Below are 27,899 nucleotides of genomic sequence, written 5' to 3' on the forward strand. Positions count from 1 at the left end.
GTGGAGAGCCACTTGAAGTGAAGACCTAAGTAGTCTGAAAACTGAAGCACGAGGAGGATGTCTTAAAGAGTTAGTCAGAAATGCTCCTTGTGCTAGAAAACACCACACAATTGCTCCAAACAGCATTTGAAGAAGTTATCTAGTCCAGTCTTTTGCAGGTGAGGAAACTGAGTCCCAAAGGGGAGAAGTGATATTTTAAAGTAACCAAAAATGTTGTGATTAAAATTTGGTTTTCACCCTCCCCTCAATTAAGATCGCATTGTCCAACCCTGGGTGGTCCCATTCAGAGCTGTGTGGACTGTCTATGTGGATTGTTAATCTAACAATATTCCAGCCAATGGTGGTAAAGTGACTAGGGGAAGGAGTGCATTTTTCTAATTTCACAAGGTCATTCTTGAGACTAGAGGAGGGGTTGCCCCTATTTTTCACCTGACATTCCACTATTATAAAAGAGGAGAACCCATGCCCATGTATCCTAAAAGAGAAAGCAAACTTTCCTTGGTTTTATACCGTAGTAAGTAACATCGAGTTATCCTCAAGCACATGGCTCATAATTGTGCAATAATATGCCTCAACAGAGTCTATTTGGCAAGTTTATATTTGGGAACTCTCAGAAACAAAGCCAGAAACTATACATAAATCTTCATTTCTCCAATACATAGAAACGGCTTTGATTTTTCTAGTCTTTTAAAAAATCTTCTTTTCAGGTGATACAGATAATAGACAATAGCCAAAATGATCATGAACTTATGACTAGCTTTTTAAAAGAATACAGACTGCTTTTATGCCTTAAGTAATATTTTAATAGAAAAAAATATCAAGCAAATATGGTGATGTGATACATGCCCGAACCTCTTTGCATCACCAGATGGGTTTCTATTTCTTAAAATCAAGGCTAAGCCCTTCCTAACTCACAAACTCCCAGGAGTTAAAACAGATCATTGACTAGAATTTCTTATTCTAACCCCTTTCTGTCTGTCTGCAGACTAAAGATCCGGAGCACAGAGTTGTTAAGGGACTTGCCTAATGTCACAAAGCTGGTGAACCAGAGGTCAGATCCCAGTTCTTTAGCTACAGCCTCAACAATATATGTAGATACTGTGCAGGCATTTAATTAGCATATTTAAATGAGGAGAGACAAGGCTATAATAGAAAAGGGCCTGATACGTTCATGGATTAATTTGCAATTCAGTTATTGAATGAGGTAATGCTAATTATTTCAACAAAAAACACCTCTTCATTAGAAAGCTTATCATTGATATTCATGAGAAAGCTAAAATAAGAGATTTTCCTGCTTAAATGAAACAACTTCCAAACAGCATCTTTTGTTTCAAGTGTGGGGCAAGCAAAGAGGGACACTGAAGTTGGGAGTTTCTACTCTGAAGTAACTGGAAAGCCATGCTGGAATGATGTAGCTATAAATGTATGATAATCGCATTGTATTTGGCACAAAATGTTACCATAAGTAAATATTTAAAGGAGAAACATCATTCCTTTCAAAAAAGATGCCAACAGGAAAAAAAGAAATAAACAATAATTCCAGGGACACTACACGTCGGAAGAAAACCATATTTTAGAGCAATAAAAACTGACAACTACTTGCTTCTAGCATCCAAGAGCCTGCATGAAAAAGGCTTACTACACCATGAGCCAGATTTGGGTTCTTATGTTGGCTCTCGTGCTAACTTGCGAGCCCACAAGTTTCAATTCTGTGCCTCAGTTTCTTTCTTTGCAAAATAGAGTTCTTAGTGGAGGATTAGCAACCACTTATCAGGTTATTTTTTGTGTATTTTGACTTTAATTATATTGAAACAAATCATTTTGCTTTAGGTTGGTCAGCGGATCACAGTAGACTGGAGTCAGAAGCAACTTATACCAGGGCTTAAAGTCGGTAATTAGATGGAATGTGAATAAAATTAAAAATTAATTCTGAAATTCCTTTAAGTTAAACACAATGACACCGTAATTTTTTTTCATTTAATGAAGCAATAATTTTTATGCCCTCCAAAGTTTGAGAGCCTCTGAGGCAGATTTAAGGAATGACTATAAGGAAAGTCTAGATACACATATCTGGGAATTAAAACTTCTTCAGATTTGCTATCAAATCTCTAGTCAAAATGGAAGTGAGTGGTGTTTTTTCTAAGGGGTTCCTGCTTGCCCTCAAGATTTACCCCATATATTTCAATACAAAGCTGCTTCTATGACCTTAATGCCTATAAATAGATATTATGATACTGTGAGATTAAATAAAATGGAGAATTAATTTGTATCTTACTTGGGGGCTAGGATGTAAGTTATAAAACGGATATAACTCAATTGCAATTTAAAAAAAACATTAAGTGTGTTCTATAAAAGTGTATGCTTTTAAATCATCAAGTTTCTGGTTAGTTTAAGCACATTTATGTATCTGAAGTTTACCAAACCACTTCATAAGATCTATCCTTATTTTTATGAGCCTAGCATTAGAAAACTCTCTAGTCCCCATGGATTTTCCCCTCTCCTTGACCTGACTGCTTGATCTTTCTTTTTGTCAGTGATTTTACATACAGGCAAAATATGTGATTTTTCTCACATTTCTTCCCACGCAAAGGCTCTTATTAAAAATCTCAAGGGCCATTCAAAATAAACATGTCCAGATTTTGTTTTTTTCCTTTCAGGTTGGTTCTTATCTAGCAAGCCCATCAGGACTGCACTAATGATGTCAAAGGTCAGGTCTGTCAAAGACACTCATGGTCATTTATTATAATTTACCACTCTTCTGAGGGTTTATTTATTGACAGGGGCTTAAGGAACTCCAAATAAATGAATACATAAATCCAAGGACATGACAACAAGAATTGAAAAGAACATTTGCTTATCACTGATGTCAGTTATCTAAATTGCCAAGGTAATCCCCACCCCTCTGCCTCACAGGACAGCAGGCCATGCCTCACAAAATTCATTGAGGTCGCTGTTCCTACAGGAACGACCACGGACCTCTGCAAATGAACAGCAGGGAATGAACATCCCAGGATGTAGAAGTCTTCTCTCGTGACTCACCATGGATGAAGAAGGAACATCTGAAATTTCACCCAAAGGTTGAGTCAAATCAAATCTGCAGATTGGCTGCCTAAGTGTTTCTGATGCAATAGCCTCTAACCTCATCAATGCTTCTGAATAATAACTATCAAATTCAAAGGTGAGGGTGCTGTAATTCACGGTGGTGAAGAAACCTGACCTAAAGAGTAAAATGAGGAAGAGTGTTGATGCAGAGGCTGAACTGGAATACCGTCATCCTAGCTGCTGGAGTTTTAGGAAAAAGGAATACTTAAGCAAAAGCCGCGGCAGGGCATGGACGTGACCTTGGAGGTCTATGCTTTGCTGTGGTTGTAAAAGCTGGTACTCTTCTTGATTCCCTTGGAGCTTCCTTTTCCATCCTAGAAGCTGAAGACCTTGCCCTCATCCTCTCACACGGATCTGCTTGGGGCCCCATAGGTGTTCAGCAGGTTTCTGTGGGCTCAACTTTCTAACCACATCCCTGCTTTCAAAAACAGGAAAATATTTTACCAGAAGGGAAAGACGCTAAAGCAAACCGCACTTACTATACCGGAGGCGGCCGAACACAGTCCTCGACCAGAATATTTATTTGCCAGCTGGGACACCACGCATATCAAGGATGATACAAACACAGCTATGACATCAGCTTCTTCCAAACTGTAGATAAAAGCACTCACTGTCTGACACTTACAATTACGCTTTCCTATCAAATTGCTGTGTTGACAAGAATCTCACTGGGAACTGACTAGCACCTTCTCAAATGCCCACCAGACAGTTATAAACACATCATTCTCAAGCTGAGAAGAGACTATTTGTGAGGTAAATTATTTCCCCACATTAAAGGCACCTATGATTCCAGGGTTCCTGGTATGCAGTGTGTCCACACCACAATTTGCACAGAGTTCTGCTACTTCCTCTGTATGTGAGAATTAATGGAAGTGCTATGTGACATGCAAATTTTTTAATGAGTAGAAAGTGCTAAAGTTGCAGGCTGCATAACATTTTAATTTCCCAAAGTCAGGAAGTTCACTGATGCAGACACAATTCCAGGCAGTTCTTATTTGTAAACTGTTATTTTTAATTTGCCTACTGTGGCATAAACCCTCTTCAGCAAGAAGTAATTCTAAATTCCGATCTGAACTGTGACATATCCCTATGTGGGACTCTCATCTTCGAATGGGATTAAAAACTAAAGTCTAGAGGAATAGCTGCTGTCATGTAATAATCTGAGTAAATTCATAAATCCATATGAAACACCACTTCTGGATCAAGCTACGTATGTAGTTTTGGATTGCTGTTTTCTAAAGGAAGAGGAGAGTACAGATGAAACCGTTATATGCCAACCACAACAAAGGAGATCATACCAGAAATTCATTATAGAGATGATAAAAGTTAGCAGTTATTAGATCTTGGTAATATCATTGTGTTTCAACATAAAAGGTAAACATGGTTACTGGCTTAGCATTTTGGGGGACTTTCAAGTGCTTTCTTCTTCTTTTGTATCTCTTTCTCTTTGTGTCCAGTGTTCTCTCACTCTCTCTCTCGCTCTCCCTCTGGCCCCCGCCCCTTTCTCTCTCTCTGTGCCTAGAACCATTTTATGGAAATCTAATTTCAAACCTGTATTGTAGAACCAGGGACTGCTTTTATATAATTTTAGAAATGATATAAAGAAACCTAAATGGGCAGACAGTATAATGGACCTTCCAATACTGCTTTCTGAACAAAATATACTATTCAGTGTATTGTTAAGTAAAAACAGGGAAATCTGTTTACTTTCTCATATTAGGCTTGTGTGTGTAGTTATTTTTTTTTTTAAAGATTTTATTTATTTATCAGAGAGAGAGAGGGAGAGAGCGAGCACAGGCAGACAGAATGGCAGGCAGAGGCAGAGGGAGAAGCAGGCTCCCCGCCGAGCAAGGAGCCCGATGTGGGACTCGATCCCAGGACGCTGGGATCATGACCTGAGCCGAAGGCAGCTGCTTAACCAACTGAGCCACCCAGGAGTCCCTGTAGTTATTTTTAATAGTGAAAAATGTGCCAAGTTATCTACTCTTTCTTGTATGCAACCCATACCATTTAACATACCTAAGGTGTCCATTTTTAAAAAAAATTTAATTTTTATTTATTTTTTTTAAATTAACAATGTGCCTATAAGCCAAAAAGGTCCAATTTTTTTCTTGGACAGTAATTGACTCTGATGTCTTTAATAATGCATTCCTGTGAAATAGCACAATTTTTTGAAGTTCTTAATCTGAAGTTCATTTTTTTTTTAATTTTTAAAGATTTTATTTATTTATTTGACAGAGATCACAAGTAGGCAGAGAGGCAGGCAGAGAGAGAGGAGGGGAAGCAGACTCCCTGCTGAGCAGAGAGCCCGATGCGGGGCTTGAACCCAGGACCCTGGGATCATGACCTGAGCCGAAAACAGAGGCTTTAACCCACTGAGCCTTTAACCCAGGTGCCCCTAATTTGAAGTTCTTAATTTGAATCTCCAGTTTAGGGACTACTTTTTCAGGCCAATGAGCATCCATCCAGTGTAACATATACATGACACATGTTATACTTTAGTATCAACCAATGTGCATGGATGGCCTAAAAATTTAGTGGAGCTCCTGAAATTGCTTAAAGACCATGACCTTGTTTCACAAATGAAATTACATAGCCTCTCATAATGAATCCAATTCATCAAACACTTTAAGTGTGCTTGCAAGGACAAAGTGATATGTATATAATAGGCAACTGGGAAATAATGCAAAACTATAAATCAGTTCCAAACCCCCATGTCTTCAAAATCCTTTTATATGTATCCTTGATTTACTGGCTGTAAGTTAACTCTTGTCCCCCAGGGTTTTTATTCAGCTAGGGCTTATGTAGGTCTTTAAAGCAAATACTTTTTTTGGTAATCAAATTTTAATCAAATCTAATTTGAATCAACTGGACCAATCTTCTAGGGCAAGCCGATGATACGGCTATTTCTCAAATTCCAAGATTCCTGCTTCCAGGATCATACTGTTGTTCTAGCCGATCCTCATTATCTCTTTTTTAGAGAGTCACCTTAACTATAAACATAATGAACAGCCAAGTATAAAGAACATGGTGAAGAAAAAAGATACTGAAAAAGAAAGAAATTACTTGCAATTTCACTGGCCAAAAATAAATGCATGTTTCATTCATCTTTTTCCTAGGCTTATTTTGACACAGTTATGATTAAATGCATATATAAGTCCATATTCTGCTTTTCCATGTTAAACCATCATAAATATATTAGTGGCTGTATAGTATTCCACCTTACATAGTATGTAAATGCCATATTATTACTTAACCACTGCTCTAATCCTGGATTTTCAAGTTTCGCATTTTTTTTTCAGATAAGTTACAAAGAATGTAAAGCTTATTTGGCATATATTTTCTTAGGTATTCAGATTAATATCTTAAAATTTATTCATTAAAGTAGGATTACTGGACCAAATAGTATAAACAATTTTAAAGCCCTTAACTCATATTGCCAAATTGCTTCCCCAAATAATTGTAAAAATTTGTATTCTAGTTAGCAAAATACAAGAGACTTCACTTTGCATATTTGCTAACATTTAGCATTAATATACCTTTAAAACATCCATTTATCTTGTAAGAAACCCTCAAAGACTTTTGATTAAAAATTCCATTTAGCATTGGGGAACCACATATTTTCTAAAGTGTTTTAAAAACAAAACTAAGAGGGGGTAAGCAATTTATAAATTTTTTCATTAATTACTCAGAAAACTAAATAGTCTAGAAACTACAGAGTCTAAGAGAAACGAACACTTAAATTAAAACTATGAGCAAAACCAATGTCTGATATGTGCTACTTAGGCATAATGGGAGATGAAACTGATTAATAATGGCCTAATTAGGTAGTCAAAGCTATTTTAAAATAAGGTTTGCACTATAGTGTTGTTTTACTTCCTAACTTTCAGTCTTTCTCTATAATTATGGATTTAAGTATGTCTCTCCTAAACAGTATAGAACAGGATTTTTTTTTTTTAAGATTTTATTTATTTATTTGACAGACAGAGATCACAAGTAGGCAGAGAGGCAGGCAGAGAGAGAGGAGAAAGCAGGCTCCCTGCTGAGCAAAGAGCCCGATGCGGGGCTTGATCCCAGGACCCTAGGATCATGACCTGAGCCGAAGGCAGAGGCTTTAACCCACTGAGCCACTCAGGTGCCCCTAGAACAGGATTTTTTACTATAATTTTGAACCTCCTTTAACAGATAAATGTAATTCATTTACCTTGGTACCCCTGACATATGATGATCCTTGGTCTATCACCATCTTAATTATTGTTTTCATTTTCCTTTTGTGTGTGTGTGTGTGTGTGTGTGTGTGTGTGTGTGGTTGTTGCTCCTTTTCTGTCCTTAAAAACCTTATTTTGAATTTATACATCTACCTTTGTGTGTGTAGTCAGTCTTAATATTTTAACTGGTAAACTTGCATCAATGGAATTGAATGCAAATAGTGTTATTTATTGTTTTTACTGAACACTATATGGATATTAGAAAATTTTAACTCCGATCACACTTTCCCACATGCTATGTTAAGGTTGTCAACAAATTCACTCCATTTTATTTTCATTTTATTTTCTGCCTCTTCATTGGTCTATCCTTTTTTAAAGAATCAATTTTTATTTTATATTTTTAGTAATTTACTCAGTGAGAGTTTGTGAATTATAAGCTCTCTTTCTTTGGATTGTCTGAAAATCTTTTACATTTTGCTCTCTAGAGCAAATTTGGATTTTCTTGTTCTTTTCTACCTGTGTTTTAACCTCCCTTCTCTATAATAATTTACTTTATCTTTCTTCCCTGTGTTCTGAGAAGTTTCATGGGATCTGCATTCCAGTTGACTAACTTTCCCTTCAGCTGTATCCAAAGTTGTCTCTGATATGATTTTTAACCTTCCACTGAGATTTAGCTTTTAATTGTTTACCATCCTAGGCATTCCATTTGATTTTCCCTCAAATCTGTCTATCCTTTTTACGATATTATATTCTTACATTTCTGCTTAGATGCTTTTTAAAAACACAGTTTGTCTTTTTACTTTTATTTACTTTATAGTCTCACTCAGACAGCTCTAAGCGCATGTTATGAGAGTGCTAAGTAACTCACTTACTGTGTTGTGCACTCTCTCTGGCAGCAGACTGTTCCCCTGGGGGATATGAAACTTTGTATTGTAATCTCATTTCTAGGAGTGGGCTATTTTTGTCAGAGACCAATGCACTCAGGCTGTGGAAAGAACTCAAGAGAATGGCGTGTTGTTTGCTACTGCTGGTACTCTGGAAGTTTCACCAATTACATTAATTACGTATCTTTTGTTTATTATTCCTTTGGTACTGTATCTTAGACTCCACAGCAGATCTGGATGTAGGATTGTGGTTTTATTATAGGCTTTATTTAAGTGAAGATTTTGTTTTTATTTTCTCTGTCATGAATTATCCTGTGGCTTCTCTGGGCTGGTGGGTAAAAATTTTCTAGTTGTTTTTCACGGTGGGAGTAGCCACTTATGAGACCTAGCTTTATTCAAAGGGCTCTAGATTTCAACTCTTGGCCTCAGGCTTGTACAAATTCTGGGCCTCTACCTCTGTCCTAAAACAAAAAGGCTCACTTCCAATCCCTAGGATCTATATCCATGACCAATGTCCCTCTGGATTTTTCTGATATCCACTCATGTCATGCAGTTACCTCTCTAGTTTTATCTTGACGATTTGAGGATTTCTCTTTCTTTCAAACTTGACTCACTCTCCTTTTCTCAGACACACACATATATGTACATTCCATACATATGTATATGTATATCTTTTAAGTTTTAATATTTTACCCAATATTTCTATATATTTTGAGTCAAAGTTATTTGTATCGAGGGTGGTGGTTAAGGAAGGAATGTGACTGAATATGACTGTTTTGAACACATTACTGAATAGGCATTAACAGTAATCTATTCTATATATTTCACATCGTATTGCTCGTAAATGTCAATCTGGCTTTTAAAATATACTACACTACATTATCTAGGTTTCTGAATTCTACAGACCTCTATGATAAACTCTGAATTTCTCCTACCTAGAAGTATGTCTACATTTATATCAGAATCATCTGTATATAATTTCAACTAGGAATACAATTTCAGAGGTACTGTACACTTGGTTTTATAGTAACTAGTTTTACTTTGAGACAAACATTGCAATGTTGATGAAAGATGTTAATGCCTCAAAGACCCTCATTCTCCTAAAGTAAATAAATGTTAAGTGATAATCCCTAATTGTCAATTGCTACTTTCTGGCTTTCTTTTCTACCCCATCCTATTTCTTAATATAGACCCTGTCCTTGCAAGCTGGGTACTTTCATTATTAGAAAGCCTTTGTTTCCCGAATAAGGACCAAGAGCAGTATTATTTCTTTGCAAGACTTTGGTGCAATGCTATGCCAGAAACACCCAGCTTACTGGTAAGTAGAAACTGTAACTTTCACTGTAAAATACTACCATTACACAGTGCAGCACTATCTCTGTGGTTTTTATCACTGAGGAAATCAATAGTACAGACTACAATTTTCTGTTGCCCTAGAGTAGAAATAGGAGGGGAGATGAAAGAGTTTATTGACTTAGTAGGGCTGATACTACAGCAAATCAGAATTGTAAAAGGAAATAGCTTTTTAACTGACTATTTTAATCCAAACACTCAAATGTATCAACCTAACAAGAGACTTGATAAAAAATAAATAAGCAAAAGGAAACAACAAAATACTCTCTTGTAGCCTTGTTTTCCTTCCTGATTTATACAACCACTTCATGCCACCATTACTGACAAATATCTGTACGTTAAAAAAAAATTCTATTAGTGCCATAAGAAACAAGCTAGATGCCAAGGGGATGCTATGTCATGAAAGTCTTAATTTGAATATGTCATGTTTTATTTGACAAATACCATAATTTAGTAAATGTCATTTTGTGTAACCAATTAAAGACCCAAAGTTCCATTTTGCCGGATTGTATTTCTTGATAAATAGGTTGCTTTGGGAATTTTAAAATATGCACAATAGAAGTGATAGGTGTTAAATCATCCAAAGTTGAAATACAGTATTGAGAGAGAGAGAAAGGAAGAGAGATGAGGAACAAGGGGGGAGAGAGAGAGAGAGTGAAAGAGAGACTTCAAATATTGCTACTTTTTGATCATATGAATCAATTTGTTCTTCACTAAAGGAAGAATATTAAATTATAAAAAATGTTAAAATAAGGAATAACTTGGTTGTGCTATGTTTTTATTTTAATCCTCAACTCAAACTCAGGCCTAGAGGAACAAACCCTGTATCTCTGGATTAATGGTTAGGAAAACAGCTGTATTCTTTTCATTCTTGCATTTCTAATACAAACTTGGTGAGATACACAGTAGCAGTCTGAAAATCATAACCAGAAGCTGTGCTTTACACTCAGCAGCCGCCAGGTCTCAAAGAATGCAACATACTGTGGACAGAAAAATAAGAAGCCTGTTGGATTTCTATTCTGTGTCAGCAATGTAATTACTTATTTGTATTTTAAGTAAGGGGTTCTTTTTCAAGGTCCTTGTGTGTATAGGCAATGGAAGGTAAACAATTTCATAAAAGTGGTGAAAGTGGAATACTTTATTCTTAAATGATAACTACAAATACTTCTACACAAATATATGTGGTTGCTTCTGTTTTGCAAAGAATTCACAATATGGTATAATGAATGTCAACATCTGGAAACTCTTATTTAAGATCCAAAGACAGTCTGATGTGTCCAAAGACACATCTCCATAGGTGTGATATCAGAACAATTCTTACCATCTTAATTCGTGGTCATGTAAGATGGTAAAATTTGTATATCCAAGGACAACTCAATGAAAGGGGTAAGAGTTTGCAAGTATGGAAATCAAACTACGGTCTTATTAAGAAAAGCTGAGAAACGAGGTCTTGAAAAATGGGGACTATTTAGCCTCCTTACTCATTATATTCCTTAGTCAATCTTCTATACCCATTTTTAAAATTTTTGTTTTATTAACATTATTTCCTTTTAACAAACACTAACACAAGCCTAGCATTTTTAAGGACTTACAGAGATGCTCCCACGAAGTATTCACTTTAAATTGGTAAATCTATCTGCAGAACCATTTCCTGGGCTTTATATGTATTTTACATTCATGGACATTGGTTCAGTAATGGCCACGAATTAGGAATAAATAGCTTACTTTATCAAAGTCATGTGATTCTACTCCGAGGAGTTTGGGGTGCCCTTTTATGCATTCGAATAAAACTAAGGAATGGTTCCCTGGTCTGGAAAGAGTGACAGTTCCCCATGGATGTGACTGAATCACTCTTTGCTCATGAGAACTCAATAGTGTGTATGTCATTTGTTAACTGGACAGTTATTATTCATTCCGGTTCCTGGGAGATTAGTTCTTTCCATTCTAACACAGAGCTAGTATTCTGGCATATTACTGCATTTTTCCCCCTGTTTGGAATTCTTAATTTCTAATATTTCCAAGAAATCCAAATGGTTAAACCTCAGGCCTCGCATGTGTCCTTTGTTTACTCAAATTGACTTACTCTGCATGCAAAGCCCATCAGTGCAGTTCTTGGATTGCAAGACGAGGCCATCACAGTCCTTGCCTCCGTTCTTGGGGGCGGGCGCCGTGCACTCCCTCCTGCGCCAGTGCGTGCACTCGGTCCCACAAGTAGACCACTTGCTCCATGAAGTCCACCTGCCATCCACTGCCACGCACACACACAAAAAACAGCAGAAGGTCAGATGGAGAAGCAGCTACTTGTGGGGAGAAGGGAGTAGGGCTCATGTACAAATAAAACAAAACAGAAAACCGAAGCAAATGCCCCATCAAGGAGGACTGCATTCATGTCTGCTGCTGGGAAGTGAGCATGGGAGATATACATCATCAGGGTTCTATGAAATTTTCTTCCTGAGGATGTGACTGTATCTTTATTGACCAAGGCAAGGAATTGCTAAAAGGAAGGCACAGAAACCAGTGTTGTCACCAGGAGCTGATGAGGACCAGGAGGTACATAAAAGTAGATCATGATGGTACCCCTTTTTTCTCTTAAAAGGGAAGCTTTTGGATTTTGCATTGAAAATTAGGGGACCTCTTTCCGGAGCCAAGGTCTCTTTATGCATAGTGTCATGTGAGCAGTGCAGGTAAACCTGTGTGGCAATATGGAGAAGAGGTTGGTACAATGGGGAAGAAGTCTATTTATCTACTCACTGACCCAACTTTCCATGCATCCACCTATCCTTATCTAATTATTCCTCTATATATCCATTTATTTATCCATCCATCCATCCCTATCTATCACTTATGTATCTATGTATCTATCTATCTGATCCATCCATCCATCATCTATTATCTAACTATCTACCTATCATCCATCCTTGTCTTAAATACTCTTTTCATTTTATTTTTTTATCCAGGCAGCTTGATTCTGTTGAGACCTTCTTCAATGTTTTGCTGAAATGACTATTATTTTCCATATATGATTTGGTAATTCTATTCCATTATTTGATAATATAGAAATTTCTTTTTTTTTTTTACGAATAATATTTACATGCATTCCTAATTCTTTTGTTGTGATTTAGTTATTTAGAATTGACTAACTTTCTCCTTAATTTTTGTTGCTGGCTTGTTAGTAATCTCAGTGATACTGAGCTGATATATTTCTATCTTAAAAACACACAACTTAAATTCTAAGTTGAAAAAAGTACACTAAATTTCACTAAAGTCACACTTATAATGCCTTTTTAAAAAATTCTTACATAATTAATACAAGAATATTAAAGAGTAGTTAAATTTAAAAATTTTCCTGAAATAATATAAATAATTATGATTACCTAGATATAAAACAATGCCAAACATCATTTATTGAACATCTAATATATATAACATCTTACACTTACATATTCATAGAAATTATATCAATTTTAGTGGTCTACATAGTTTAGGAAATCTGTATGATTTCATATTCAAATTATTGTGTAAATATATTATGTATAACGTGTATGGAGATATAAACATACTCATATGAAAAAATTATGAAAGCATTAATATTTCAATGATCCAGAGTTGGCTATTTAAGCAACTCCCAGCTATTTGGAGAAAAGACATTTGCTTTGACTTCGATCATCCTAAAGTGCGTGCGCGCGCCCACACACACACACACACACACACACACTTTTATTTCAAGTCAGAATGTTCAACGCAATTTTAATTGTGGAAGTCAATACCTATATAAAATATAGGAGAGTATAAGGTAAAATATTGAAATTCTAAACCTAGCTAAGTGTCAAAATTTGTTACACAAATAAAATCTCTCAAATGCTTCAGTATGGGATACTGTTTGGATATTTGAAAATGGACACTTGGGAATATAAAATATAGATTATATTTTTCTTTCCAGCTAATTCGTACAACCCATATCTGATAAACTATTTATTAGAGGATGGATAAAACAAAATATAGACTAAATAACAGGAAGTAAGGACACTGTTTCTAAATAATGAAGTCACAGAAAAACAAAATACAAATAAATAAAAAATGAAATTGATATCATAACAGCTAGCTCAATGGAGTGTGCAAAATTTATAGATTATTTCAAAGTCATTAGTTAAACTTTTTAATATATCACATAATTAAGCATTTTAGTTGGTTTTGAGTTTGGCAAATTGCATCTTCAATTTGCCTAGGGTAAGAGCTGGTGACAATATGAGACAGGACAAAAAGATGCTCGGCGGCAGAGGGATGCAATCTCGCCATAGGTGCCACTGCAAATAACTCACAAAAAACAGGTGACCAACATGTACAGACAATAAAGAGCTGACTGCATTGTATTTTCAAAATCCATTAACTCGTGTGTCACAAAGCTTTGCTTTCCTTTTAATTCATTCCTAATATTTTATTTGCCCTTGCCCAGAAACGGACACCAAATATCAAATATTTCAGTCTAAAACATTTTCTAAATTTTAATCCCAATAATGTCCATGGCTGTCTGAAGATCAAGGGTTGTTATTCCTAAAATGTGTGGCTTTCAGTGCTGCCCAAATCCCTTGAATTACAAAATCTATAATCTTGGCTCCAGCAGTTTCATTGAGTAATAGAGAGGGATTATTTCCCTAAATGTTTAATCTCTTGTTTTATTCTATTTTGCATGTTTGGGTAATAAAGTTAAGTACAGTTTGGGGGAAAAAGATTTGATTTCTCAACAATGTAAGCATTTACTGGTATGATGGATATGAATAATGTTTATCACACATTCAGGTCAAGAATACAGGTTTTTGTATTCCTGGAATGGGAAGACGCATTTGGAATGAGAACACTGGTTTATTTACCTGGGCATAAGGTGGTACAGGCTATTTTCTGCACACTCTGCCCCTCACAGAAGGCACCACCATTGAGTGGTGCTGGGTTGGTGCAGGTCCTTGTGCGCTTCTGATATCCTCGTCCACAGCGGCTATTACACACAGACCACTCTGTCCAGGTGGACCAGCCACCATTGACTGGAAGGAGGTAAATACAAAATGTCAATTACATGTGTGTTCATGCACACACAGACACACAAACCACATACAACACATAAACAAAAACTCATCTGCTAAGTGACCATAAAAAAAATTTAAAAATTCAAAGCTAAAAGGGACCCGGGCCATCATTTCATTCAAAGTATTATCAAAGAGCAGAAGAAACTAAGCATAGAGAAAAATAAAATGGATTACCCAAATTTACTCACCAACTGTGTTCTATTTTCCTTGGCTAGTGTTCTTAAAAATATATATTCCCCTTACCTATTCAAGCTTCAAAAATTATTTTTGACAGCTTATCTCAAATAATAAATGTTTCTATCCTTATGCCAAGGCTGAAGGTGGATCTGAAGTATGAGAACTGAAAAAAATCATGTAGCTCTTTCTTAATAGCAGATGATTGATTAGTTTGTTTTTTAGCATATGTAAACATTACAACCTTTTAAGGACTTTTAGTCAGTTTCAATAATCCAGTGAACCTGGTTAAAAAATAGCCTTAATATTGTTAAATTTTAAACTAATTGAGTAGCTATTTGATTGAATTGGCATTTAGCTTATGTAATTGAAATGGACATCCATGCTGTTTGCAAAGGCTTCTTACAGTGTTTCATGGAGAGTTCAATATAGGTATGACTGTAAAACCTACATTCTAATGCTATGTTCACTATACACCTCTGGAGATCTCCCTCTAGAAAATACTTTGATATATTTTAGTACTTATATAATGTGAGTTGAGATTCAATTATTGTAATTAAGCATTTGCTAACAAAAAGTTATTTGCTGGTAGTTAAAAATAGATACAATGAGGATGAGTGTCTACCTCCTGATCATAAAGAAGGGGGCGGACATTGGGGTACACCATACAGGTGTACATCATACACCCAGCATCTCCTCTTCTAGAAGCCTATGCAATGGGAAATCATCATAAATGTGTTGTACATACAGTCTCAGACAAGAGTGCTTTTTCATCACAGTTATTTTCTATATAAAGGTAAATAACTGTAAACAACTGTAATGTTCAACAATAGGAAAATGGTAAAGTAGATGCCTGTTCATGTGACTGACACCTAGGCAGCCATTAAAAATGGTTCTAGAGAAGTCTATTTAATAATATATAAGTATTTCAACATTATGTTTTAAGTAAAAAATATATTTATACCCCTTATTTTAAAATCTTATCTATCCATAGAACATACCAGTAGTATGCATATCAATCTTTTTGAAAGTTGTTTCTGAATGACAAGATGACAGGGTTATGGACCTTTTCTTCTTTGACCATTTCTGTGTTTCCCAAATTTTCTATAACAGACATGCATTTTCAATCTAAACATGATACTAACAAAAATAAATACACATAGCAGATTCAAAAATGAAGTACTCATTAGATGTATATGTTTTGCTGTGGAATTCTGGTGAGCCTCATCTATGAGCCTGGGATGACTTCCTTTATGGGGCCATGAGAAGGACAAACAGATGGTTGATAGGTTGAGTTTCAGTCAGTGTTCCAGAAAGCAACTTAACCTGCTCAGCTTTACAAAACCAGATGTCATGGAATTGTCAGTGTAAATTGCTTACTAGCATACTGGCAGGCCAATATTTGGGGTTATAGTAATGCTCTGGTAGGTTCCCAACCCCCCCCCCCCGGTAGGATTTTAATGAGAAATGAATAATCATAAACTTCTAGGGAAAAAAAAAAGGAATGTGAAAATCCCAGACTTATTCTCCCATTCTACAGAGAAGGAGACACAGGCTCCTAGCACCCGGGACAAGTGATCCACTTAGGGTCAGTTAGAGGGAGAGCTAGTCTGAGAGCATAAGTCTCCTGACCCTTAGTCGAATGCTATTTTTTGAACTCAAAATGTTCAAGTTCCTTGTGTTTGATTCTTTCTAACAACAATGTTCAGCTTGTATTTATAGATATTGAAAGCATGCTATACATAGGAAGAGAGATTTGCATATATATTAAACATCTATATAATGCATACACAGAGAGTCTGTCTTCATTAGTTATCTATGATTACTACGTGCTGTGATGCGCTCTGTTTCTCTTTTGCCCTTCAAATTGTTAATCAAGTCCTTCAGCCGGTTTAGAAAAAGACAAAAAGAGGAATCATTTCATTGTGACTGAAGAGAGGCAACAGCTTATAATTTAACAGCCATTATCTTGACGAGGAAATTCAGCTTCAGAGTACTCAGAATATTAAAAAATAGTCTGTATCTGTCTTGTAATGAAAACGAGAGATTTAAAGCGTCACCATATTTAGCCTTTGGAACATCACAGTGGCTCCTGTTTCTTATAACCCCTTACAGAATGGAGACATCCATCCGAAGGGCACTATCAGCAGTAAGTACCATGAGCCAGATACTTGCCAATAGCTGCCCTTCCTTCACAGTCACCCACATCCGAAGGCCACTGGAATATCATTTAACACTAATGCAGCCATGAGAAGCTTCCCTAAGAGGGTGGTGTGACATAGGCCTCTCATGTAAGAGGTGGCATACCCTCAAAATCCTTCCCAGGGTTGTTAGGTGACCTTTGATACAATAAATCATCAAGCATATGAGGACCTTCTGTATGTCCAACGCTGTGAGAAATGCATAGAGTGGTCTCTCCATCTAGAATGGAGCTTACTGCACAGCTAGGGAAATGAAACCACCCATAGAATGCCTGGAAGACAAGTGAGTGCTAAAAAGTGTAGAGAAATAAAAGCATCACACGCTAGAGCAAAATTGGGAGCGGAACTGTTGAGTATTTCTGGAGAAAGGAGAGGCCCCATCAGAGATGAGCTGGACTAGAAAGGAGCAGCGTGTGGAAGGAAAGCTTCCGGAAGAAATCATTCTGTTAAACCTCGCCTCGTGGTTAGGATGAGGGCCACGGACATAGCAGTTTTTGCCTTCACTCTAAGGACCCTGGAGGGAGTGAGTGAGGCAAGTTCCAGGAAGTCAACGTTGATCTGATGTGTTTGGGGGAACAGGTCAGCTCCTTTACTTGACTGATCCCCAGATGGATGAGCAGGATGACTCAAGCATCTCCATCTCCCAACTCTAGCTCTGGGGGGTCTGGGGTACAGAGAGTCTTAGAGAGGCAGGGACATCTGCTGGCTCTGGTGTCAGTGCCCAGGTAGCTTTCCTTCATCTTCCCCATAAGCTCACTGACAAGGGTTAGGAATTTCCAAGCCTAGTCTTTCTATGAGTGTCAGGGAAGCAGGTAAGTCTTACTGTCGGAGCCCGAGGCTGGGAGAGAGTAGCCATGGGGGTTGCCAAGGGACTCTCCTGGAGATTTTAAATTAAAACGGGAAACGATAGTTTGACGTGAACTAGATTGAGACTTGGACAGCTCACTCACCATAGACTATGACAGTTGCTGTCGTGCTTTTCCTCTTGGCAACGATGTTTTTGGCCACACAAGTGTAGTTTGCAGTATCTGAGAGACGGGCCTGCTTTATGATGAGGTTGTGATCAATAGTAATATAAAAATTCCGATCTTCAACGGGATCAATTATGTCTTCATTTTTCAACCATTCCACCTAAAGATGCAAAGAGAAATAGAGAAATCCCCAGTATGGATCCCTCAACGGCTGTCTGTCCTTACACGCGCTTCATAATTTGTGTAACATTTCTCCATGCTCTGAGCTTCTGCAAACCAGAGGAAGTAACTTTCTGAGGTCACGTAAAGTATCACTCACCTGCCAAACACAATTCTGTCTGTACTCCATTAATTCTCAAATGTCAATTAACCGATTGGGAAATACAGCATTCAAATTGTTTTCACTTATCCCTGAGGGCAGGAACAGGGAATGCGCACTGCCAAGTTCAGAACCCAATCAAAAATAATAGGCTAAGCATTTCAAACTGAACTCAAAGCTCTTTGCTATTTGATTTGTTTACTCTTGGCAACTTACTCACGGCTTTTCACAAAAGAATGTAAAGACTATTAAAAAAGCTCAAAAGGCATCTTAGACATCATGTAGCTCTAATAAACCAACATTTGGATGATTTACATGAAACCTTGTTGAAACATATGGATTAAATTTCCCTCAAAACGCATTTATGTTAAAATGTAGCAAACACATATTTGGACATGCTTTCAAGCCAAAATACTTGGAGGAAAAAAGGTTTTGTATCAACTTTCAATATAATCCAAAGAGCATATACATTATTCTCAAAGTTCTCTTTTTGTGGATCACTAGGCTTGGTTTGCTTCTGGGGAGCCTGACCTAATATGTGACTGTTCAAAAATACTGAACTATTTTTTCATGCAAATAACATTTAGCAACAGCAATGTTATCCTTATGGATTGAAAGGAAGGAGATACAGCTGTATAAGCTGTCCTAATGGAGGATAAAGGATTTCTTGTTCTATAAATTGATTCTTCTTCTTCCTCTTTCTTTTTTTTTCTATGCACAGGTTTTTCCATAAAGCAGAACGTTTATATTTGCCACACTTAAACTTTTCTTTTGCAGTGATGGGATAATGGATACAAGTAATCTTTAGCAGTAGAGAGTCAACAATGTTGCCATTTTCAAAATCTTAAGGAGTTTTGCTGGCACCACAAGAGGTCTGGAAATTAATCTCTAAATCTGTCAGTGGGTTTGATGTGGTACAGCACTCTAAAATAATACTTCTCTAATCCTTAGACGAGAAGCCACAATTTAAAGGGGGAATCAAAAACCAGCAACAATCCTGAAATAAACCTATGAGGATGTAGTTAAGGGCAACTGTTTGTAGTGATATAAATTTTGAAATGGCGAAACATTTCTAGCCTTGTCAATTTTTGCATTCTAACTGGTATAAGGTGGTATTAAATGTAGTTTCAATTTGAATTTCCCTGATGGCTAATGATGGTGAACATTTTTTCATGTGTCTGTGAGCCATTTGAATATGGCTAAAACTAAAGAAGTTTTGAGAAGTGTCTGTTCATGTCTTCTGTCCATTTTTAGACTTGATTATCTGTTTTTGAGAATTGAGTTTGAGAAGTTCTTTTAGATGTCGAATTCAGAGTCCAGAATGCTCACCATTACACCACAGAACCACCTCTTTTTGATCTTGGATGGCAAAAATTAACAAGGCAAGAAACAACAAGTGTTGGAGAGGTTGTGGAGAAAGGGGAACCCTCTTACACTATTGGTGGGAATGCAAGTTGGTGCAGCCGCTTTGGAAAAGTGTGTTGTTTCTTCAAAAAATTAAAAATAGAGCTCCCCTATGATGCAGCAATTGCACACCTGGGTATTTACCTCAAAGATACAGATGTAGTGAAAGGAAGGGTCATATGCTCCCTAATGTTCATAGCAGCAATGTCCACAATAGCCAAACTGTGGAAAGCGCCAAGATGCCCTTCACCAGATGAATGGATAAAGAAGATGTGATCCATATACACAATGGAATATTACTCAAGCATCAGAAAGGATGAATACCCAAATTTTGCTTCAACATGGATGGGACTGGAGGAGATTATGCTCAGTGAAATAAATCAAGCAGAGAAGGTCAATTATCATATGGTTTCACTTATTTGTGGAACATAAAGAATAGTATGGAGGGCATTAGGAGAAGGAAGGGAAAAATAAAGGGGAGAAGAAACAAACTGAGGGTTTTAGAGGGGAGGGGGTGGGGGGATGGGTGAGCCTGGTGATGGGTATTAAGGAGGGCACTTGTGATGAGCCCTCGGTGTTATATGCAACTAATGAATCATGAAATACTACATCAAAAACTAATGATGTACGAAATGGTGACTAACATAACATAATAATAATAAAAAAAAATGGAGAAAGGTTCTTGGTATTTACACTACGGTAGTGAGAAACAGAGTGGATTCCATTTAAAACAGCAGAGCTTGAAAACATGCATTTTTGTTTCCAAATGCAGACAGCACTTTGAGTCAGGTCCATGCTTGGATATATTTGATCAGAGAGTCATACCCTCTTGACTTGGATTGTCTCAAAATCTAAATTTTGGAACACTGAAAAAAAATTAAATTAAATTAAAAGAAAAAGAAAATAACATGACATGGCATTGAAAATCAATGAAATTATAAAATATTTTAATATGGAAGAAAATATCTTTCTTTTTTAGTTTCTTTTTAAACTTAAAATATATTAATTCCACATACTCTGGGAAAAAACAAAAACTAATGTATTCATTTGAACTTAAGATTTAAGATTGCTATTTTATGTAGTTAAATAAAAATAAATCAATAAACAATAATTTTAAGAAATTTGGCCATATGTGTATAGTAGTATGATCTCATTAGAAACACAAAAGAGAAGGTAGCAAAATCCATACTGCTATGAAATGTTAACAATAATGAACAATTATAATTAATTATCATTGATAATGATTGAAAGCAGACATTAATTTTTTAAATCTAATCTTTATATAGCATATCTATGCCATTCTAAAGAAAGCTTTCTACTTATAGAAGGCACTGTTGGGCTTCTCTGAGTTGGTCTTGGATCCACTGAGTGTGTGCGTATGTGTGTGCTCATAGTACTTTTTTTTAAAAAGATTTTATTTATTTATTTGACAGACAGAGATCACAAGCAGGCAGAGAGGCTGGCAGACAGAGACGGGGAAGCAGGCTCCTCGCCGAGCAGAGGGCCTGACGCGGGGCTTGATCCCAGGAGATCCCAGGACCCGGGGATCATGACCAGAGCCGAAGGCAGAGGCTTTAACCCACTGAGACACCCAGGCACCCCTCATAGTACTTTTCTTTCAAGGATCCACAATTCCTACTCTTTGAAAGATGGGTCTCAGACTCCTTGACTCTGTCTTGGAATGCCTAAGGGTTCACAACTCCCCTGCCTCACAACCTGTGCCTTAGCCATTGTCTCATGGGTATGGAAATATGCTTTGTGTCTAGTTGGGGTCAGAATCTGAATTGCTATTCTCCAGACTTCCCCTGCGGGATGAGGATGAAGCTATCTCCATGAGGTGTCACCTGCATGTCCACACCTACTGGGCTTCTAATTTTCTGTCCAGCATGCTCCACCCACCTAGAAAGTTCTCTCTCCTAGGAATGTTTCCATAAAAAACCTCTTGCATTCAAATCTTGGCCTCATAGTTTGCTTCTGGAGAATCCAACCTAACCTGTGACTGTTGAAAACTATGGTTTCTTCTATTTAAATCACATCAGTTAATAATAGTGATATAATCCTGATCATAAGTGACATAAAGAGATCCTAAGGGATACTGCAAACAACTTGTTTATTTGAAAGCTTATTACATGGAAGAAAATGAGCAATATACACAATTGACAAGATCTACAATCCTCCGCTCTACCAACTGAGCTATCAAAGGAATCACCACAATTGACAAGATCTAAAAAGACCTCTATGATTATTGGGTAAACCATCTTTACTTTCAAATATCCTTCTGCATTTCTCTTGAATCTCTTGCCAGTGCTGGAGCAATGATTATGACCTGAGTTCTGAGTGCCCCTGAAGAACCCCAAAAGTACTGTGGAGACCCCCAGGGTTCTGTGGGGGACATGGCCCTCCTCCCCAACTCTGAGATTAACCAGAGAAGCTCAGTTTTGCTGTTTTCATACCAGACTCATTCGTAATGCTTTTGTTTAGAGAAACAGAGGGTTCACTGCTGCTTAGAAATAGCCATAGGAATGGAGAGGTGAGCCGTGGGCTCCGCCAGCTTCTGGTAAGTCCCCTACCCCCTGTTCGCTTCATGCCAGTACTCCCAGCTGCCGCGATGTCCTGCTTTGAGACCACATATCCACAAGAAGCTCAGGTCATCACTCACTGCCTGCACTAGGATCCCCATACTGCTCTGTGCCTCCCCATCTCCCACCCTGCAGAAGTCTCTGCAGCCTTCCACGCTGCTTTGGAATGCAGCAGCAAAATAGTCCCAAACTTGAAACTCTTTTTAGATTGTTTTCTTCATTTTTCTTTAACTAAAATCTAGCCCTTCATGATGCTGCTATGTTTTTTTCTGGAGTTCTCTCAAGTGGTGGATGTTTGATTTCCCAAATCCAACATATACTCATCCTGGCGGTGGGGGGAGGTCTGTAAGTGTCTTCCTTGTTCTGGCCTATCTATTCTAGACCATTCTCTCCAAACAGCTTTGCCTTGAATCTCATGCCATCATATTATGTCACCCTCTTTCTTTCTTTCTTTCTTTCTTTCTTTCTTTTCTTTTCTTTTCTTTTTTTTTTTTTTTTTTTGTAGTCATCTACAGACCTCTGGACTCATAGTCACTTAATCCAGCCCATTTCCTGTCATAATTTCTAATGATTTTAATAACCACAAACATGACACTTTCAACATTTTGGCCTCTCAATGACATGGCCCTCCTTCCTGCTATGATCTTGGTCTCTAAGAAATTCACACTCAAAGGCCAAAGACTTTCAATCATGGCCTCACTGTAGAATAATTTGGAGATTCATAATATATCAATTCTATGTCCAATCCAGAGAAATTAAATGTAACCCACAGAAACCCTGATTCACCAGTCAAGACTGGTCTAGTTTCTGTATTTTTTAAACTCCTCCAGGAGCTGTGACTTACTGATAGGGTTGAGGAGTACCACTCTAGCTGTCTCTTAAATGAGATTCCTGGACAAGAAGCATCTATGTAATCTGGAAGCCTGATAGGAATGCAGAATCTCAGGTCTGTCCACTTAGACTTACTGAATCAAAATAAGCATCTCAACAAGAAATTCAGGAATTTATATGCACATCAAAGTTAGACAATCTCCTGTCTAGCTCTTGTCCTTATCATTAATTGCAACCCCTCTGAAACCCAAGTTCAGTTATCACCACTTTCTTCCCTTCCCTGTTTTTCTGGTTTACCCTGTCTAGGACCTCTGTTGTGACTAACTCTCACCAGGACCCATAAATCTACTAAACTTCCCAATCTTCTCTCCCACCCCTCTCACGTTCCCTCTTCTCTATTCACCACTTTTCAATGGCCATGGCCATCTTCTCAACAATCCCTTGCCTCAGCTTTTTTTTTTGTAGTCATCAGCTCCCCCATCCCTCTCCTTCCCTAAGGCACTCACTTGGCCACTCTTACCCGACACCACCTTCAGAGATTTGCAGCAGAACGTGGCTGGGCACAGCCATATCGAGTAGACTCATCTTAAATTCATGATAACAGAACGCAAATGGGCCCTTAATTCTGCCAAAAAATTGTACTATATTTTCATCATCTGTTCATGGCCCTATCCTTCTAGACAGCTATTTCACACCTTCTCCTCTCTCCTTAAACACTACCTCCCTCTCTATCCTCACTTTCAGCTGATGACCACGATTTTTCCTCCACTGAAAAAAGTGACAATCACGAGACATCTTCCAGAACTCCCACTATCCCCCTCCCCACCCTTATTCTTCACCCTCTCTCTGGTTACTGGTCAGCTTTCCATGTTCCCACTTGCCACCTCTCATTTATATTCTGCACCCCACTCCCTCATGCCTGGTCAAGGGCAAGGCTCCTCTCTGTCTCTTAAATCATTAATATTCCCTCTACATGGAATTATTTCCATCAGCATACAGACATACAAGTATTTTTCACAACTTAAAACCCTCCCCACTCATTTCTTCCTGCAGTCACCTCCAAATTTCTTTGCTAACCTTACAAAAGGCTTTGGAGTACTTGTTGCTATTCCCTCCATTTCCTGTCCTCTTCATCTCTGCTGAATCTATCCTAAAGCACAATCACCTCCAGCTTTCCACCTGTCCTGCTCTTTCCGAAGTCACCAATCCCTTCCATTTTGTGACATGTACTGGTGAGGCGTTAGTACTTAAGTTACAGGACTCAGCCATAGGTTGGACCCTACTGGTTTCTCCCTCCTCCTCACCTGCTTTCTTGGTCAGGGCACCTGGATTTTGTTTTATTTCACTCCATCTCCCATAGCTTCCCGGGGCAGAAGTCTGTTCCCCTGTGGAGGCTGTCCCTGCATCTCTTGTTTTTTTCTGTTTTCTATCTGTATTCACTTCCTTGGTGAGCTCATCCAGTCTCATGCAGAGGTCTTTCACACTAAATTTATCTTCAGTCTAGACCCGCCCCTGAACTCCAGACTCATATATCCAACTGCCTTCTTTCAGCTCCACTGGGGGGTCTAAGACCGACCTCCTGCACTGCACTTCCAGACCTGCTCCTCCCACAGCGTTGTCCATCTTAGTTAATGCCAACTCTATGCTCCCAGTTACTTAGACAAAAACCTCAGACTTGACCTTGACTCCTCTCTACCTCTCTCTTTGCCCACTGGAAGTCAGAGCAGCATGTTAGGATTTGACCAATTTCCTGTTCCTTCACCACCCACCCTTTCCTGGTTCAAACCACCATCTTTTCCCTCCTAGATTATGGCGGCAACTTTCTGTCTTATCTTTGCTTTTCTCCTTGGCCATCAACGGTCTATTCTCAACACAGCAGAGTGATCTTCAGACTCTAAGTCGGATCATGTCACATCTCATCTCTAGCTCTCTGAAGGCTCCCTATCTTGCTTTGTTCCAAAACTGAGTCCTTATAAGGACCCACCAGGCCCAGCATCGCCAGGAACCCTGACCTCTCTTGAGATCACCTTGTTCCCTTTCTCTTCTCTCATCTCTTTAGCATGCTGCCACCTTTGGTGGTCTTTACACACATCAGTGCAGCCCTTGCCTGGTGGATATTGAGTCTGCTGGGAAACCTGCCTGAAATCATCTCTCTCCTCCCCAGGTATCTGCATGATTTTCTCCTTTCTCTTCTTCAGGTCTTGAGTTGTCACCTTCTTAGTGAGTCATTACCTGATTTACCTTTATAACTGCAACATCTCTCTCTGCCTATGCCCATAATCTCTCACCCTCTTTTCTGTATTTTTGGCGTGGCACTGCTCACCATCTCAGATAGTCTATACTTACTTCACTTAGCAGTTGTCTCCTCCACCAGAATTTAAGCTCCACAAATTTTGATCAATTTTTTGATCATATAACATTGAGCTTTGGGGCCTTAAACTGGCATATAGTAGGTGCTTAGTTAGTATTTGGTGAATATATGAATAGAAACGAGACATGAAGTGGGATCGAGTCTGTTACACACATTTTTAGATCTCTATAAAGTTGCTGCTCTCACTGGAAAAAAATAATATTAAATATATTTAGTGAGGCCATTTCAAACATCTCTTCTAACTAAGTCCTACTGGAGATTAAAAACACAAATCTCTAGTGCTCAAGGTGAAATCCTTCAGAGCTGGCTGGGCCTTCAAATGACTCACTGGACTTAAATCATAAGATAAAAGGGGACTTCTAGAATTATGCTCAGAGACCCCCAATGTCTCAGTAACAATTCTGAGTCTAAAGTGTCATGTGGACAGCACGTTTTAACTAAGGGATCTTTGAGAGTGGCATTCCACTCTAACCCCCATTATACCTGCTTGTCCCCTGGAGAAGTAAGAGAGGTTGTTTGAGTAATTATTGCAGACTTCATCTGGTAAACACAGAATCTAGGTGATCATGGTAAATCTGAGCCTAAAATCCAGCTCCCCAAGAACTTTAATTTTTCATAAACAAAGAGGCAGGCACCTTGTTTTTTTCAATTTCGTTCCACAAACACTGAGTACCTACATGTGAGGCATGGTGTCAAGTGCTAGGGGAGAAAGGGGCAAATCAGATAAGTGCTTGCAATACATGAGAATAATTCTGTTTATCATGTAAGAGGCTGTCTAAATCAGCAAGGGAAATCAATACAAATCTTTATAAATGTATCTTTTATATATAAAAAAAAATCCTTTTCATGCAGTGTCTCCAGAACCCAACAGCATCAGATAAAGTGACATTCTTCCATTTGAAGTAATTTCACAGTGAATCTCCTTACATAAACTGTATGTGAAATCCCAAGAAGCAGTAAACAATCTCTTGTTGTGTTAGAAATTTATTGCATGGAATAGTAATTAATTGTATTGTTGCACTGCTATTTATTTGTAAGCTAATCTTGGTTCATCAGGAGTCAGTACTTTGGTCTGGCCTCCGAATTCTGTTCTTATTTGGGTCATTTCAATGCTGTTTGTTGATTTCACCCGGAGATGTGGCTTCCTCCCACCCCTCGCATTTAGCAAACCATCTGATTTATACATGGGAGAAGTCTTTCTGAGTTAGAAGTTATTTTTAGCTATGTATAAAACATTCAAGAAGAGAGAAAAATAGGTTGTAGTTCAGAAACAATAAAAGGCTTTGCCCATAAACCATAACTTGTTGTCAGCACTGCAGTGAGACAAAGTAGCGTGTCTGTCCTTGTGACTCAGTAACTGCAGTCTTTTCAATAATTTGGGGCACATTTGAAATAATTGACTCAAGTGTTTATCAAGAAATGGGAATTTATTAACAGGTAATAAAAATAGTTACAGGGCAATGTTAGGATGTCCTATTTGCATATTCTGTTGTTATGTTTGCTGTTGATTAATCCCACTGTGTACAACAGAAAATCCTCCTTTAAGAAGCAGCTGAAGGGCTGCTCTGGAACCTGACTGCCTGGGTTCAAAATCGAACTCTGTCACCTCTGTGTCTCTCGTGGTTAAGTTCCTCATCTTTTCCTTGCCTCAGGGTCCTTATTTATAAAATGGGGATAATCCCCAAATGCATTCCGTAAGGTTTGTAAAGATCAAATGAGTTAATACACAAATTACATACGGTGCCTGACATACAGTAAACATGCTTAAATTATTTAGTATTCATTAAGGATACATTTAAAGGAGATAGGAAAAAACCCAAACTACTCTAAAAAAGGGCAGAGAAATGGTGTTAATTTAAAGACGAAAAGGAGGGGCACGTGGGTGGCTCAGTCAGTTAAGTGTCTGTCTATGGGTCAGGACCTGATACTGAGGTCTTGGGATCAAGTCCAGCATTGGGCTCTCAGCTCAATGGGGAGTCTGCTTCTCTCTCTCCTTCCGCCCCTTCCCACTGCTCGTGCACTCTCTCAAATAAGTAAATAAAATCATTTAAGAAATGATGCCTTGGGGCACCTGAGTGCCTTCGGCTCAGGTCATGATCCCAGGGTCCTGGGATGCAGCCTTGCACAGGCTCCATGCTCTGTGGGGAATCTGCTTCTCCCCCTACCGTTGCCCCCCCCACCCCTCACTGTCTCTCATGAATAAATAAATATATTTATACAAATAATAAAAACAAAAAGGAAAGTATCTTGATGTCTGAATTCCTTTAGCTTTCCCTGACATTTTTTATTGAGACAAAATCAACTCACCATTAGATTACAACTCTTTAAGACTGCACTAGCAATATATAAATGATTAAGTATTAAATTGGCCAATCTAGTTTGTATGCTAAACCTAAATACATATTTCCATTTAAATTTTGTGAA

General features: G+C 37.9%; 1 protein-coding gene across 2 annotated transcripts in view; it reads right to left on the bottom strand.

Moving 5' to 3' along the window:
• Nucleotides 1-27,899, bottom strand: part of UNC5C (unc-5 netrin receptor C) — a 360,754-nt gene that overhangs the window by 51,754 nt on the left and 281,101 nt on the right. For both annotated transcript variants that reach the window (XM_004756034.2, XM_004756033.2), the window contains exons 5-7: nt 17,951-18,131; nt 14,416-14,583; nt 11,631-11,795 (exon numbers count right to left, since the gene is read on the bottom strand). In XM_004756034.2, coding sequence (XP_004756091.1) covers nt 11,631-11,795; nt 14,416-14,583; nt 17,951-18,131 — 514 coding nt within the window. The remainder of the gene's footprint in view (nt 1-11,630; nt 11,796-14,415; nt 14,584-17,950; nt 18,132-27,899) is intronic.

The sequence above is a fragment of the Mustela putorius genome, unplaced genomic scaffold (assembly GCF_011764305.1).
Source record: "Mustela putorius furo isolate JIRA1106 unplaced genomic scaffold, ASM1176430v1.1 tig00003871_pilon_pilon_pilon, whole genome shotgun sequence".
Classification (NCBI taxonomy): Eukaryota; Metazoa; Chordata; class Mammalia; order Carnivora; family Mustelidae; genus Mustela; species Mustela putorius.